Source organism: Pleurodeles waltl, chromosome 10 (assembly GCF_031143425.1).
Source record: "Pleurodeles waltl isolate 20211129_DDA chromosome 10, aPleWal1.hap1.20221129, whole genome shotgun sequence".
Taxonomy (NCBI): Eukaryota; Metazoa; Chordata; class Amphibia; order Caudata; family Salamandridae; genus Pleurodeles; species Pleurodeles waltl.
In genome coordinates, this window is record NC_090449.1 from 167,468,702 (window position 1) to 167,485,624 (window position 16,923).

A 16,923-nucleotide genomic window follows, 5' to 3' on the forward strand; every position below is an offset into this window, starting at 1 on the left:
GTGCTTCCAGTGGTGAAGTGCACAAGGCTGGTAGGACCAGCAAAAACTTCACAGAGAAAAGCGAAAAATTTTGAGGAACACTACCTCTGAGTGTCAGGTCTAACAAGGCCTCATGCTAATCTTACCTAGTAATATTAGACTCTGGACATATTACATTAAACTACTTCATGTAAGATCAGTAGACTTCAGGAAGATATTGATAAAGTTACTTTTAATAGCTCGCTCAAACCATTTCAGCCTTTTTTGTCACCAGCATACGCACCCCCACACGTCCACTCACTTCCTGACACACACCCTGACTCACTCACGCACTTCCTGGCACACTCCCTCACCCGACCGCATGCATGCATACAAACATCCCGTCCAACCGCACAAATATATACAAACACCCCCACCCGACCGCATGCATACATACAAACAGCCCCACCCGATTGCCGACACCCAGACATGCACCCCCTCCGCATTCATACACACACACACACCCCCTCCGCATACATGCACACATATAGACACACACACATGCACGCACATTCATCCTGACACACACACCTACATGCTCGCATACATACACGCACACACCACACACATGCACCTACCACACACACACACATGGATATAAAGTTTCTGTCAGTTGACAGAGGCAGAGGAACTGTTGCAGATAAACTGGCTCTGGCCTGAACCTGTTTTTTGGGCTTGGCAAACAATCTTGAAATCCACTTTTTTTTAAATAATCTCTGAGTCATCAGTTTCATTCTGAGGACATGGTGTAATTCTTTATTTTGTTCTTTGTGAAATCAATTGTCTGTCTAAGCAGGACGCTTTTAGACAGGTGGAGCTGTGGTAGACTACTGGTTGCTTAGCTATGAATGGAAAATAAGATTAGCCTCACTACTCTCACCTTGGACAATGTCAGAAAACAGATTGCATGAATTAGGTGTAAAAAGAAGAGGTAGCAGAACCTGATGCCATTTTGAAGTCACCTGTTAATGCTTAGGAATAAAACATATTGCATGCATGAGATTGTTACACATGATCCAGCTGTTTTGTAGAAACACATTATTATATTGTATTGAATATGATGCCAATATTGACCGCTTTCCTTGTATTCTTTGAAATGTAGAAAGCAAGTGCACACAAGATTCTATTGGGGTCATAAAGCGGAGGATGGTAGCAAGAAATCTGATAACATATGGGGAATGTTTCATCTGTCCACCTCCTATGATTCTCTCCATTTAGAAGTTGGTGATCCGTGGTTGTCCCAATGACAGAGCCTCCACTGGCTTTGACAGTGGAGCGGCCGCCGGTTAAGAATGGTCCATCCTTTGTAATTTCTACCCGTGCTTTTCTGTGTTGTGATTCCACTAACCCCATAACAGTTATGGTAAGAAAATCTTTTAAATGTCCCTCAGATACAAAAATAAAACTCTGGGCATGCCAGGGGCATAAATTCATGATTTTTCAAATTGGATCCCCACTGGGGGATCTATCTCTAGGTATCACATAAGTGATAAAAGTGCCACCATGGATGAACTGCCGTCGGTGGTTTTTCCCCAAACCATCTTTCACAGAACACATTTTGTGAAAAAATCTCTCAGCTACAAATGTGGTCCAGGTTGCTGCGATTAGGCAGCTGCAATACCAACGTTTAAATGTCTCTTCTATAAAAAAAGAATTATGAATCATAGGCGACATTAGGAAATTACATTTGCATTCCCACCTGCTGCGCGCAAGTCCTTGAACTTTTCCAAATCTTCATCAAAGTTACCGGATGCCTTGTCTTCCTCTGCCTCAGATCTGGTGGCATCACCCTGTGCACAAAACATATAATACACTTGCATCATACAGCAGACGTGTTTATGGTTAGGGCTTCCGTTTTATTGCATTTATTTTTTTTAATTCCGACTACATCAATATATCTATTATTTTGTACACATTTCACCAGGATCTTGGCGTTGTGGGTTTTGTAGTTCACACAGTCCATTTGTGTGAATGTTCAGCTTAATTCATTCACCCTTTTTCCTGTTTTCTTTTTAAATCAAGTTGAGTTTTATCAAATGTGGTTATATTTATGAGAGTTTAGGTTATCCTTATCAAGGACTGGGCCACCAATGGTCTAATTTTTTTTAAATCATTCTGGTTTATGCAAATTATAGACCTCAATGTGTGATATGAATGTCTATATTCGCTATTCCCTTCGTTTGCTTTTAGTTCACATTTTGTTAATCTTTCCTAGTTCGTTATATTGTCAATTACTGCAACAGCACCCCCGAATTAATATATTTTGTCTTTCATTTAAATTCTCGCAACAATTTTGTACAGAACATATATCAACTAAAGGTGACATTTGACTCATCATCTGCATAGAGTCTTTATTTACAATATTTTAATATACTTGGATTCCAGTTGCCTAATGTCTTCGTTTTGTAATCCCCCCCAACTTTCGTATTCTATCACTTAATTATTTGTAAAGTACCTTATACTTTACCATTTGTTATAACTCATTATGCAGCGTTTTGCCATAGTGTATGTTTGATCTCTGGGATTAATTGCATGTAGGTGGTCTTAAATTCACTAATTAAGAGGACATGCTGTGCTCCCTTCATATTTTAAACCAATACATACTTAGTTTCACATGTGATGTGGCTCAAAATGTTCATAGTTCTGCATTCTCTGTTCACATAAATCTGATGTTGACCCCCATCTTGCACGTTTTGCACTGATTGCATTTCCAGAATCCAATATTTTGACGCATTAGTCAGCTGTGTGGTTTGCTTGCCCAACCTACAAAGTGGCTTCTCACCAGGTGGTCTTTAATCCAGGGTGCTTTCTTGCAGGAAACCTACTTGTACATTACTGCAGTAGCATGGGAGTGAAGCTTGAGCTGTGACTTCCGTACTTAGGTACATTTTTGTTTATATCTGCACTACGCAGTTGCATCCTTTCAGCCTATCACTGGGGGTTCAGCCAGTGTCCCGTCACTGCTGCCAAAAAAGGCTCTCAATAAATCCGTAACTTACTTAAAGCTGTATGATATTTTGGAAGAATATTTTCAATTGCGCTCTGTAACCATACATTTTGTATATAATAGCCAAATCAATGTGAACCTTTTCAGAAAAGTGAGCTTTTTGCAGAAATGGTGAGGGGTTTGAGGTAATAAGCGCTATATAAATGGAATTATAAAACAACTCAGCACGATAGAAAATACACATTAGGAACCTAAAATCACAAGGGATAAGTAGTCAGTATGCTACAACAAACAACATAAAATCACTACTGCTAAAACATCATGAGCAAAACTGACCTATGAGAATGGGCAGAGCAGAAAGAATGACTACACAAGCCATAGATCGGACATGACTACTGCTAAAATTGTGGGTCTCAAACTATGTGATTGGATAACTTCGCCAAGTCAGTCAAAATGCAAAGGAGAGGCAAAGAGATTGAGGAAATTCAATTTGAATTGCTCAAACTCTTAAGGGTGATTGTCTTCTATGAATCTTTTCACTTAGTTCTAACCTGGTTGCTATTTCCTCTTCGTTGGACACAAGATGGCAGAAATGGAGCAGCACTCAAAAGAATAGCGGAAGAGGAAAGATGTAAAATAGGGCAGAGAACAAGACTCATGCATTGGACTGCAAATTGTTCTGCAAAGTGGAAGCAAACATCAGGCATTCCTACAGTGTACTTGGAAAAAGAGAATATTCACACTTGCTGAAGTTGTGATGGTCTAACTCATCTCAGGATTTCAAGAAGTGTCCAGATATATCATTTTAGACTGAACTCAATTGGCAACAATGAGGGCCAATGTCTAACCTCATGTGGTCCTCGGGCAACGTAGCTTATGAACAACTAGTGCCTAAATTGCTGGGTTTGTTATGTTGAAGCAATTTGGGGAAAGGCGGCTGTACCATTGTGCACACAGTAATCAGTTATTTAGGGATTAGCAGTAGAGCATCTCTGATAAGAACAGCGGTTGCTTGGAGCCTGGACAGCATACCAGGTGGGTGGAATGCTGGGATTGTTGGGGTAAACCCTTGACCTATGCACCAATGTGAATACGAAGTGGATAATGTTTTCTGTCTCCTTCTTGCTGCATTGTGTTGGTTTCAAGGTACTATTCTGAATGTGGGGCATCAGGTCAGGTTTAAGGTTTAAAATAACCCGATCCAACCCTCTGTTCTCCCTCTCTGCCCACACCACTCAGATTCTGTGAGAGTGTGATGACTATCATGCAGGTGGCTCTTGACTCCCTTTAGTTGAGGCAGGCGAGGTCAGGCAGGAGAGGGAGGATGGAGAATCCTGCATTAGGTGTGAAGCTGGAACGGAAGACCGTGTGGAAGGTCTGCTCCATATACCCAAAGGTTGGTACTGCCTCTGTCTCTCTGTAGGGGTTCCACATTAGACACTTCATACCTCTCAGTTCCTCTGCTCAGCACAGCAACCACAGACTGGCATGCACATCCATAAGCTGTCGGATGAGATGAGGGGAGAGTAGTGGTTAATTTGTGGTGGTGGTTGCAGGCTGAGAGTGGGCCACACTGTTGAGCATGGGCTTCTGAAGTGGGTCAATCGTGGTCACCACCACTATAATACTACTGGATACTGGGACATAATGTGATGGTAATGAATGGTAGTTGACAGTCTTCTACAGAACAGAGTTGTCTGCAAAGAGTTAGGTTTTTGCTAGCAGTCAGGCTATCTCACTAATTGGGATCACATAGTCTTCTGGCAAACTTCATCAAATACAGAACTTTAAAAATTTTTATTTTCTCGTACTAAGTAAAGTTGGTATTCAAGAAGGTTGTATGTCCAGCTTTTTGGCAATGCATTACTATGTAAGATCAAGATTGTGGACATTGTACTGCAATGTTTACCTTTCAGAAAGGCAGAACATGACCTTTCATGTGTTTAAATAGAATGAATGTCAAAGACACGAAGTTGTGTTCGCTCAAAGGTGGCACAGGCCGTGTAAGGAAATCAAAATATTTCCCAAGAGAAGGTATGGTTGGTAGAAAGTAAAATGGTGAACTTTGTGTAAACCTGTTCTCTCTCAAAGAGCAACTTACCTCTGTATTCTTGTATTCAAACTTTAAGGTTGACAATCAAACAGGAAAATGTATAATGTATCCCTTTAATTCAGAATGTTAAAACAGGAACTGTGCTATACCAGCACATACATTAAGTACAGTATTAAAGATGATTCAATTCGGTACCAACCCATATGTAGACTTTGAATACCCCAGCGGAAGGCTCTTGCACCTGCTTCTCCCTTTCAAGCCTATTAGACAACCTGCATCACCTATAGATAACCTATATATTCATGTGATATTTTTACAGTAAAATACGTATTTCACACAGTATGTGCTGCCTCACAGCTCATTAATTCAACATTGGCACCTCTCATTATCAGACGCCTGTTTAGTTGATACAGAGCATTTGTGTCATCGCTGCCCTGAAGGCACAAACAACTCATAGCTGTAACATGCAAAGGTGTTATTTTCTGTGGCTTACCATAACAGCTCGCACAAAGGAAAAGATGTTTCAAATCCCACAGGACAGCGAAAAAAGACATTTGCATGTACGGTGGGATTTGAATGAAAAAAAATTAAACATGTTTTCTTCCTTTGCGTCTGAGATGAATAATTCATTATTCTTTCTCTTCTTCTGAGTTTTTGCTTCTTTCACTGAAACAGACGAGAAGCGAAAACTAACCGTCTCCCTTGGTTCATATGAATAAGAAGATCGTTGGCAAATTCCTTGGATTGCCCACTCCTACTAGTCCCGGGCAAATGTTTTGCAACGGTGAGATAACCTAGCTTACTTTTCGGTATTTTCCACCACTCTTTTTGAGCAAATTGCCTGAAATTACACCATTAAGCTACATCACACATATTTCCGTCCGTGAGAGGAAAAATCCTGTCATGGGAGCAACAAATAGAACACGGGAGCCCGCTGTTCACATCGTGTGCGTTATCACATTATTTTTTAAAGTAAAATGCTTCCTTGAGTCCAAATTGGATACAAGGGTGCATTTTGCACTAAAAAATGGGAATACATTTTGGATTTTGGTGATCATGTAAGGATATTAAATGTGATTTGTGGTAGTTAATTTTTATTCAGGCCAGTGGCAATATGGAACAAAAACACAGCTTTTTTACGTTTTTGAAATAGCAAATGGAAAGTTGGCAGATAAAGCTGTCAACCAGTCTGATCCAGGAAGTGCCTATCTCCATGAAACAGAAGATCAGGGTTTGGAATTATACATAAGGGGAACTTTAGGGATGACAGCTCCCCAAGATGGTCTTTTTAAAGTAGAAAATGCATCATAAATGCTCCATAGACCAGAAAACTTAAAATAGTTGACATTAGGGCAACCACATAGACTTGATCAGTGGTATGCTTGGGGTTCTGCATTAAAAAAGTAAAGTGTATTTTTTTAATGGAAAAAATGGCCTGAAAATGCTGACTGTAAAAGCTATCTACCCTCTTTGCAAAACATGTTGCCTTATCCTTTATACAATACAATACAATTTGTAAAGCGTATAGCTGCTTCCATTTACGTTATTGATTGGTGTTACAGACCTACATTCTAATTACTGTAGCTAATGGCAAACAGGATCCACCAAGCCCATCTAAACTCTCATTTATCCTACTTAATGTCATACTGCAGTGCTTCCCTAAAATGTCTTTGGGAAACGGTTGGGTTAAGTTATTTCATGCATCAACCAATCTCATAGTTAAAAAATAAATGTCCTTGCATTTTCTTAAGAAAGCATGGCTGCAGCTTTCAGAGTTTACAATTTACTAAAATCTTACCTCTGCCTGGAAGCCTTCTACCAGGATGGCTACTAGGAGGTTAAAAAGTACATAGTTGCCAAAGGTCATGAGTGCCACAAAGTAGAGTGCAGCCCAGGAGGAGGTGGAAGCCATTCCGTTGTAGAGGACCACGTTCCAGTCTTCTTGAGTGAGAATCTACATAGGAGTATAGACACCAGATTAATCTTTTATCAGCAGCTAACGCAACAGCAGTTCACGCATTTATTTTGATAGACCTCTCTGCAGGTGCCTTCCTTTGCTTTAAGTTGTACATTTAATGAAGATCCACTCAAAAACAAAGAACTACTTGGTCTTTGTTTTCAATGGTGCTGCAAATTTGAGTTCACTGCTGCTGAGGTCCTAATTTCCTGGGATCATCAGACGTCTGCTCTCCAAGAAGCGTTGACTCAGACATCAAGCCGACCATCTATGGGTTTGTGTCAATGCCAGAATTTGGGTGGGACGCTGAGCCCCAAGCATGATGACCCTTGCCCTTCAAAGACAGGAAGACAGGAAGTCTGAGCTTCAACCTCTGAAACCAGAAGTCCATCATATCCTCTGGCTGACAAATCCCAAATCCTGCCAAATAAGGTACACTTGGAGTTCTAGAGCATGTAGGCGCTCACAAGTATTACATAGAGAAAATCCATTGCTCTGCATGGAGTTGGAGAAAAAGGGGCTCAGATAAAATGGAACGCAAGTCATTTTTATCTGTGGTCAAACCATTACTTTTTCTTTTAAAGCTCTAACGCTTGGACACATAATAAAATAACTGCAAACAACATATTTATCTTAAAAGGAGAAGCCATCACAAAGCATATAAATGTGCAAAGAAAATGGTAACACATTGAAGAAATCAGGTACCATCTTGGTCTTACCTGGAAGACTGTGACAATGGCCCACAGCAAAGAATCAAAGTTCTTTCTGTCCGGAATAGTGTCCCCAGTTTCAGTCTTCAAGCTAAACTTACAGCCAAAAAGATGCATTCCCAGTATGCTGTGGATAGAAAACGTGGTCAGAAGGTTGTGCATATATAAGATATATATAAATTACTCTAAAAGAATTTGATAACTTAGTATGTACATTGAGACAAATCTATCCCCCATCAATGATTTGTGGTTTTAGGGCGACTTTAAGTGTAATACAATCAGAGCAGAGCACAGTCTACCACAACGTATGATAACTTAACATAATATTCTGAACGTCCCATCAGATTTGGAGAATAAAAGGCAATCTAAAGTCAATTGGAAAGATAAGCCGTCAGTTGGAGGAGTGATAGCAATATAATTCAGATGGGTGGAGGAGAGGGAAGGGATTCCTTGTTCTACTCCTGGAAAAGACATCCGAATCCTCTGTTGGTTGCTGTTACTATAAGCGCCCACACACAGTTTAAAGAATAAACCATTATGCAGATATAAATAGTTCATAATAATAATTATGACAATACACTGCACACATGTTTTTAAAATGACTTACCATTTAGAATCTTATGTTGTATTTTTCTGTGTGCATGCTGCAGCATTTCCAGTTTGACAGTACAGTCAGTACTCCCAAATTGGATATTAATGTACACACAATGTGCACAGAACCACCTGATTACTCTTTTAATAGAAGTCTTCTAAACCAAGCAAAGTGGCCTTCATGTCTCCTATATATATTAAATGTATATCTTTCACTAGAGCTAAAACTAATAACATGAATTCCCAGAAGACCTGAAGTGAAGGTCCAACCAGCGTTATACCTGAAGATGAAGATGAAAAGCATAAGCAGCATGCAGAAGGTGGCCACATTGTCCATTGTCTTCATCAGGACCACTAGCTGTCTCCGTAGAGCAGGCATGAACCTCACTAGCTTCAAAACTCGAAGTAGTCGAAAAGTTCTCAACACAGAGAGGCCTCCGTCTGACTGCCCAATGATCTCCCAAACACTGCAAGGGGAAAAAGAACCATCCTTGTTAGAATGGAAACTGATGAGAACTTCTGTCAGGTCAAATGTACCAACATAGGTTAAAAAGGGAGGATGGAAGCACAAGTCACTGAAGCAACCACCAAAATAGAGAAGGGCAGAGTTCTTTTGAAAGAGTTCTGTTTTATACTCTTTTGGTCATGCACTTGGTTCTTTAAATTAGTCCAGCTGTGATCCCCAAAATGAATGTTACGTAAAGCTATAAGGCAACTAGAAAGCATCAAGTAGGGGTTAGGTGTATAGAGTTAGGTGCAGAGATATCGGGTGGAACAAATTAAGGATTTTGACTGGGATCTCTGCACCTAAATTGATAGAATCTTGTCCAGTAATGTGTGGTAAAATAACTTGACACTTGATCTGTCATTAATAATAATAATAATAATAATAATAATAGTAATAATGGTTCTGATATTATTATTATTAATAATAATAATAATAATAATAATAATAATAATAATAATAATAATAATAATAGTACCAGCATCAGATGAAGAAGACTAAGTAGGAGAAGAGAAAAAGATGATATAGGAACTTTTGTCAGTAGACCCTAAAATCTTTCTCATTCAATGGGAAGTGTTTTATTCAACACACAGGTTCTTCATTTAGGTACCAAAATTCTCTTTAATTGGCTGTTGCAGGGAAAAAAATGCGCTACACCTGTCCTCAAAGTATGAGATTCTTGACCTCAAATGTCCTTTAACTCTGCTTTTAAACTGATTTAATATTGCACTGTAACAATTATATCGCACGTTGAGCCCCATTTTGGGGCATGGAAGCTCCTTTTCAGATGGGTAGCGTGCTACACTGTACTGGAGTTGGCGAAATGACCATTATCCATGAACATTTTAAAAGGCAGCAAAAATCCATAATACATACACCCCGTGATGAGGAAAGAAGTGGGTGAACTATCAACATCACTAAATAATAAAAACTTTAAGAAGCCAAAATTTCAAACGTCAGAGTACTACTGTATTTTTGTAAATCTGTTCAAAAAGCTGTTTATCTATCCCCCAGGAGGCTAGAAACTTTGTTCACAAAATGCTGTAACTTTAGTCTTATTCTTCCTTCCTTGCACCTCAGTAGCCACAGTTTTAGAGAATCATTGTAAATACACGCCCACCTCTATCTCAAATTGACAAAATCTTTAAGTGGACCAGCCTGTATAGGCTCTCTGAGCTGCAGTGCTTCTAATGTAAGGAAAGTCATGTGGTGGGTAGAAATCTTACACTGTTGTCGCTAGCTGCATATCACGACTTGCGCGACACATATGGACCCAAAAATCGAGTAGTATGTGGGTTCATGCAAGGGAAAAGGCCAATGGAAAGGTGATCTGGAATCAATTCATGCTCAGCTACAGCAGGGGGTGAAGAACCCAGTGACAGAGTGATAATCCCATGAATAAACATACCTTGCCATTGAACTGTGAAATAATTCTGGATGCGGGGTGCATGTGACCTTAATGCCGATGCTACACATTACTACTAAATGCAGCGATTCCTAGTGGCAGGTCAGTTTCAGGATATAATTGCGGTCATGGATGTCAACCATCATCTCTTTCTCAGATTTAAGGGGGTAGTACTGTCAGCCTTGGAGGAAAAGGTACAATGTGTGTATATGTTCAATCTTTTGGAGTTCACAAGGAGTTCCAAGAGCACTCCTAGAAATTCGTGACAGGCACAGCTTTTTAGGACTCCCCTTGAAAAACTTGAACCCCTACTTAGGTACAAGAAAGCAGCTTTCCATGTTTCGTTGTAGTGACAGCTCACACTTATGGGCATCAGGGCTCCACCCCTTTGTTTTCTGACCTTTTTTTATTACACCTATGGTGAATAACAGTCTATTGTTTACTGTTGATAAGATAAAGATGTACTGGCTTTCAGGTCCCGCATCAGCCTGAAGCAATGACTTTCTTTATGGGTGCTGTAGGTATATAGAGGCACCTGTGCTAGCGGAGACAGCTTTTCAGGCATTAGGAGGTTCCAGCCCTTATGGTCATTGGTTTAACACCTCAGTGCTGCCCCTTTTGTGACCTACTGCAGCTTCACTCGCACAGGTAGCATCAGGAGTTTTAGACTTAAGACTCAATGCCCAGGGTTAGCACTTAATCATCCAGTTGAGCCACTCATGCCAATCTCATCACAGTGGAGGTGAGGTTAGGAGCCTCACTGACCCCATCCTACTCTGAGAAGAGTTGTGCAAGAGAGTGGTGAAAAATCAAGACGCTAAAAGCTGAAGCCTGCCCATGACCCTACGGGCTCCAGCTTTCAGTCTCTGCTTCAGTGCCAAACCTGGGTGGGAGCAGTGTTCCTACCAGGGGTCACTGTGCGAGCAGCGGAGGAGCTGAAGCAGACTAGCGCAGGCAGTTTAAGTGAAAAAAGATCTATCAAATTTTGTGTGCAAGCATGGAGGTGAGAGAGAGTCTATGTGTGTGAAAGAGCGTATGTGTGTGTGTCTGCGAACGTAAGTGAGAGAAAGAGAGTGAGTGACACAGGAAGTTAGTGACAACATGTGACACTGAGGGTCAACATGTTGTCACTAGCTTCCTGTGTCACTCACTCTCTTTCTCTCACAACTGCATATGAAAGTCAGTGAGTGTGTAGGTGTTTGTGTGAGCGTGTTACACTTGTAAGTGTGCTGCTGGCCCTGAAATACTGGAAGCCATACTTGATATATCAGGTACCCATGCCAATCTACTGTTGCCAGCATATTTAATATACTTAATGGGATAAGAGCACCTGTGACAAAATGCTGATTCTAGCGATCTAGAGGTAATATTTGGTATATTAAAGACCTTTGGCCAAAGGCTAGCAGTGGTGTAGTGGACATAATTCTCGGCAAAGGGAGAATCCGTGGAAAACTGATGACACTGGAGTTTTTGGATTTAATTCCTGGGGCACCTGTATCCAAATGCTGGAGCTAGCGTACTGGACCTAATTGCTGTCAAAATGCCGACACTGGCATATTGATGGTAGTCCTAGGCATTGAGGACACCTGTGGTAAAATGCCGACACTGGCATCTTGATGGTAGTTCTAGGCACTGAGGACAACTGTGGTGAATGCTGGCACTGGAAAACTGGTGGTGATTCCTGTCATCTAGAACATCCGTAGTAAAATTCGGACATTGGCAGCAAACACCTTGGTGAACTACAAATATGGTTTTTCCCTTTATAAATGTGTTATTTGCGGTTGTCAATTACATTTACACGGAGTACAGTTTTGAGACTAGGGCTTGTGTTTTTAAAAAAAAAGCTGAAACTAACATTTAGTTAAGTTGGCATGAGGTGTAGCTGCATAATCACCCTTCGAGAAAATTCCAATTTTTGCTTTTTCTGTTTTGTTTGTTGTCAATTAACATCTGGCAGGGGAATAGAGAGATTACAAGCCCAGCTTTGCTCTATCACAGTAATCACGAAAAGCAATTTCACTTGCGCAGCAACTCTTGACAAAAACACACCGATCCGCCAGTCGCAGGCAGCACATCTGATATTGCGTTTCCTCTCTCCGCAGCAATAACCAAATAAAAACAAGTCAAAACAATCTCTCGCTGTTAAAACCTGCTCCTTCCAGCGTGTTGCATTTAATTCCATATGCTTCGAGCGCAGCAGCAGAAAAGAGAGGAATTCACTTCAGAGCCGATCTCATCACCGAGCTAATCATGGGAAGATTTGCCAGACGTCCAGGTGCGGGGTGGTAAGAAATCACCCCTCGCTTTTCATCTGCCGCCACTTCCTGTATGTCAGGGGGCATCTCATGAAACGCAACCTATGAAAGCCACAAACTTATATCCAGCGCGGCCCGCTGCCTTTTCAGCAATATTACAAGATTATATGAAGTGATCTCCTTAAGCCTGTCAATGCAAGACAAGGCCGACCCCGAGAGACTTTCAGAGTTTCAGCAACACAGCAAGGGGAGGAAGAAAAGTGGAGTATATTGACCTGATGATGACGATGATCCCATCGAAGATATTATAAGGATTCTTGATGTAGCCGAACATGCCAAAGGCCAAAAGCTTGAGAACCATCTCCAGGGCGAACATGCTCGTGAAGACAATGTTGCTGATCTCCAGGGAGTTTGTCAGCTCTTCTGGCTGCAAAACAAGAAGGCAAGAAATCATTTGTATGTTTCCTGGGGCTGTACATGTGAACTTTGACCTCTAGATATGTATGGATGTTGAATATGAAACAAAAAAGAATGATACACCTTGGGAAATAGACATAAGCAGAACAGGACTTTCTTAGATGTAGTTGGAAGATGTCTACCAAGGAAGAGCATCAACAAACTCAGAAACATCTTCCCAAGCCTGAAGATAACATGCAATCACAGAAAGAATCCAATTATCAAAGACATTTTACAATTTGGTAAGACAAGTTAAGCAAGTGTTAAAACTTTCAGATTTATTTAAGACTAATACATTTAAAATGAGTAAATGTAAGAGCATTTAAGTAAATTCTAAGAGTTTTGGATTCACCTGTCAATCCATGGCAGTGCTCGAAACTAACTCAAGACTTCAGCCTTACCAAGAAACAAGGCTCCCGAGATCAACTCCTATGAGCCAACTGGATACTCATACACCTAAAATGATGTGATTTCTAAGCATATCTCTCCAAGTGTAAGACTACATGCGTTAGAATGCCCGCTTCTCTCACCAAGACTTGTAAAATACCATCTAAAGTTCTACAGACGCTCCCATATTCAATGTACGATCTCTATTCCCAAGACATGAAGACCGGGCTTCCTGAGAGCCCACATCTACCAACAGCTCAAACATCTGGTTTCACACCATGGGTCTTCTGGTCTGCACCGATGTAGGCTTTTGGTTCTAAGTTACCCTTGTGAACATCAACATCGTTATCTCAAACTTACTATGCACGACTTCAGCTGGATCACCCTAGTCCTTATGTACCCTTTAGACTATTCCCCTACCACGGACTAAGGTGGTGATTCTGTGGCTATGTCGCCCGTGTCCCTTTTACACAACCCAAATGAATACAGAAATAAAATATTTATGTAAAGGAATCTCTTGTGTATGCAATTAAAATCCAGCTCATTTTTTTATGTTTAATACAGGATATGAAGATGTTTACCTAACACAAGAACAAAGAGTGAGTGACTATTCTTTTTTAAATTTATTTGCAGATCTCGAGGGCAGAAGGTGGTGTCTTTCACATGAGGATTTTAACTTGAGAAATCAGCTAATCAGGTCTGTTCCAAAGAGATCTTTATCTGTTGTGTGGACTTCCTTGTGCTGATAATGAGCCTTAACGGTGATACATTATGATATATTTCAAGAAAATACAAAGTTAGATTTATTGACACAGGAATGTGAAGTAAAATAAAGCAAGATCATATTTCTGGTGTATATTCAGTATGAAATGAGGGAGGTGAGTTTTTTTCTTTTCAGCTACATTAATGCACTTTCAGGTATATTCCATTTCAACTAAACAATGGAGCAATTGGGCATTACACTGTTTTTGAAATGCGCCATCTCTGTTGTAATCGAAAAGAATAACCTTCTCCATGTCTAGGATACCTTCAGCAGTGTAACAAAACTTGAGTAGGCCGCCCTTTGCAAAGAACATGGAGGACCCCCCCCTCCGAACTCACTCAGGAGCTCTCAGGCCAGGGTACAGTGCTGAGGGGGCTCCCTGGAGCTCAGGGCCCCCTCCAACACCATGAAGCTGCTGGATCCTTTTTTACGCCACTGGATATATTAATCTTTTTATCTGCATTACCTACAGTATTTTGAACTCATGCAAACAGAGGTACCCTATTCATGTACATATCTAGAGCAAAGCTGACTTTTCGCACCCTCTGCACCTGAGGTCTCAGCATGCACGGAAATTGCACTGGAAATTAGAGACATTGCAAGCAACATTTTTCTTTTTTTCCCTTTCACTTTCACTTTCGAAATCTGAATTTCCATAACAATTATTTTTTCCCTACAACCATTTAAAAAAAGGGATTATCTCCCATATACGTGGCATCACTTCACCCTAGATAATTCAGTTGCATGTTTGGAAGTCCCCTCCACCCTTGATCATTCAGTTGTATTTTTGGAAGTCCCCTCCACCCTTGATCATTCAGTTGCATGTTTGGAAGTCACCCCCACCCTTGAACATTCACTTGCATGTTTGGAAGTCACCTCCACCCTTGATCATTCAGTTGTATGTTTGGAAGTCCCCTCCACCCTTGATCATTCAGTTGCCTGTTTGGAAGTATAGGTAAGTATGTAAAAGGTACTGCAATCGTTTTGTAAATAAAACATGAATTTGTGGGTGCTCACCTCATGATATTATGTTTTCCGGGCCACATATCATGAGACTTCCCTCAGTTACTCTTCTGGATGCCAACTTAAGGTACTATTTATAGTAGGCAAACCCTAGCAGGAGTTGTAGAATTTCAGCATGCATAATTGATAGCGCCACATGGAAAACAGATTGAGTGAATCATCCGTCACTATTCCATGCAGTGTTTAAGGCTTTTTTCAAGCAGAAGCTTGACCTACATATAGAAAAAGTTTTGCAAATCACAAGCCATTTTTATAGCAGTTTAATAGCTCTTTAAAATCTTTTGGACAATGGATGTGTTCAGCTATGAGGTGAAGACTGGGAGGAGAAAGCCATTCAAAGATTTTTGTTAGAACCCTCCATCTGAAAAAACCTGATGGGACCAGGGCCCTTGTTATGCAATGTATTTCCCCATAGACACAGAATGTATAAAACCTGTTGTTATATCAGCCTGTAGAATCCTACCCCAGACTAAGTTTTATTTCTGGTAAAGTACATATTATGCACTTTTTGTGACAGTTAAACCATTAAGGTATTATTCAGAATGGCATGCGCGTTGAGCAGGAGCTGCAAAAGAATGAAGTCTGGGCAGAAAGTTGCTGTTTGAAAATCTTAGGCGCGTATTTATTATTTTTTAGTGCCGCATTTGCGCCGCTTTTTGACGCAAAAGCGGAGCAAACTTACAAAATACAATTCTATTTTGTAAGTCTGCTCCGCTTTTATGTAAAAAAATGATGCAAATGCGGTGCAAAAAAAAGTCTAAATATGGGCCTTAGTTGTTAATAGACATCTATCCCAGAGAGTGGATGGTCTTGCTACACAATCAAAATAGGAGATGGGAGAATCATAAGCAGTGCAGTGATCAAACAAACAAACAATTATTGAATTTCTGAGCACATCCAATTTTAGGTAAAAAAAAAACAACATTTTTTATACCTTCCTACATCCTCCAGTTTTGTAACTCTGCAATGACTCACACACAGCTGCGCCACCGCCTGCTGGAGTCTCAAATTAAACTTTTCATTGAGGTGGTGGGAGGCGTGTGGTTTATTCTAAAGCCTTTAAAAGGTCACTGGCGTGTCACACGCCTAAGTTTGAATCTTCTTTTACCAAACTCGCTCTCTTGTTGCCCCCTGTAAATCAGAAGATGTAATTCTAATGGACTGTTCTGAAGTTATTGCCTCTAAGACAATCAAAGCTACTCATCACAATGCTGTGTGGATTTATCCAATGGTAGGGATAGGCTGCCTTCCCTCTCGTCAAGGCATGGGTCTTGGTAACTGGTACCGAATGCTAGGACCGACAGGAGACTCAATCCTGTCTGTGATGTGTCGAAGAGCGGCATTCCCTTCAAGCGTTGCCCTTAGTGTGAAGCTCTAATTCCTGAACCTGCAACACTTAGATTATTCACTGAATAAAAAGAGAAGGGAGATTTTAATTGCAGCCACCTGATAAAAGGGAACACATTAAAGAAAATCCTCGTTGGGTGACGTTGGGTGGGGAGTAAATATATCAGAGACCATAAAGCAATATGACAAGTGTAGCACAATATATGTTCTTTTGTGGAATGTTATGTTTGGATCAGAGTGGCTGTTGCTTCCCGGTGCTGCTTAGCTTGGATGTGAATAAATCTACTCTGCAAGAACACGATTCAATGTTTTATTACTCCCACAATTTTGCAATAAGCTACTACTGGTGAACTCATGTATGGCAAGCTCTACACACTAAACCAGTGGTACCCAACCTTTTGACTTCTGTGGCTCTGCAGTTTATCATTACTGGTACCCGGGGACCCCCACTGAATTATTTGTGGAATTCGGGGACCCAACTGAGTCATTACTGGAAGACGGGAACC

The 16,923-nt window shown here is 40.7% G+C and overlaps 1 protein-coding gene across 4 annotated transcripts in view; it reads right to left on the reverse strand.

Moving 5' to 3' along the window:
- CACNA1H (calcium voltage-gated channel subunit alpha1 H) overlaps positions 1 to 16,923 on the reverse strand; it is a 731,062-nt gene that overhangs the window by 263,068 nt on the left and 451,071 nt on the right. For all 4 annotated transcript variants that reach the window (XM_069210130.1, XM_069210129.1, XM_069210128.1 and 1 more), the window contains exons 9-13: positions 12,717 to 12,868; positions 8,558 to 8,743; positions 7,695 to 7,812; positions 6,817 to 6,972; positions 1,718 to 1,808 (exon numbers count right to left, since the gene is read on the reverse strand). In XM_069210130.1, the coding sequence (XP_069066231.1) occupies positions 1,718 to 1,808; positions 6,817 to 6,972; positions 7,695 to 7,812; positions 8,558 to 8,743; positions 12,717 to 12,868 (703 nt within the window). The remainder of the gene's footprint in view (positions 1 to 1,717; positions 1,809 to 6,816; positions 6,973 to 7,694; positions 7,813 to 8,557; positions 8,744 to 12,716; positions 12,869 to 16,923) is intronic.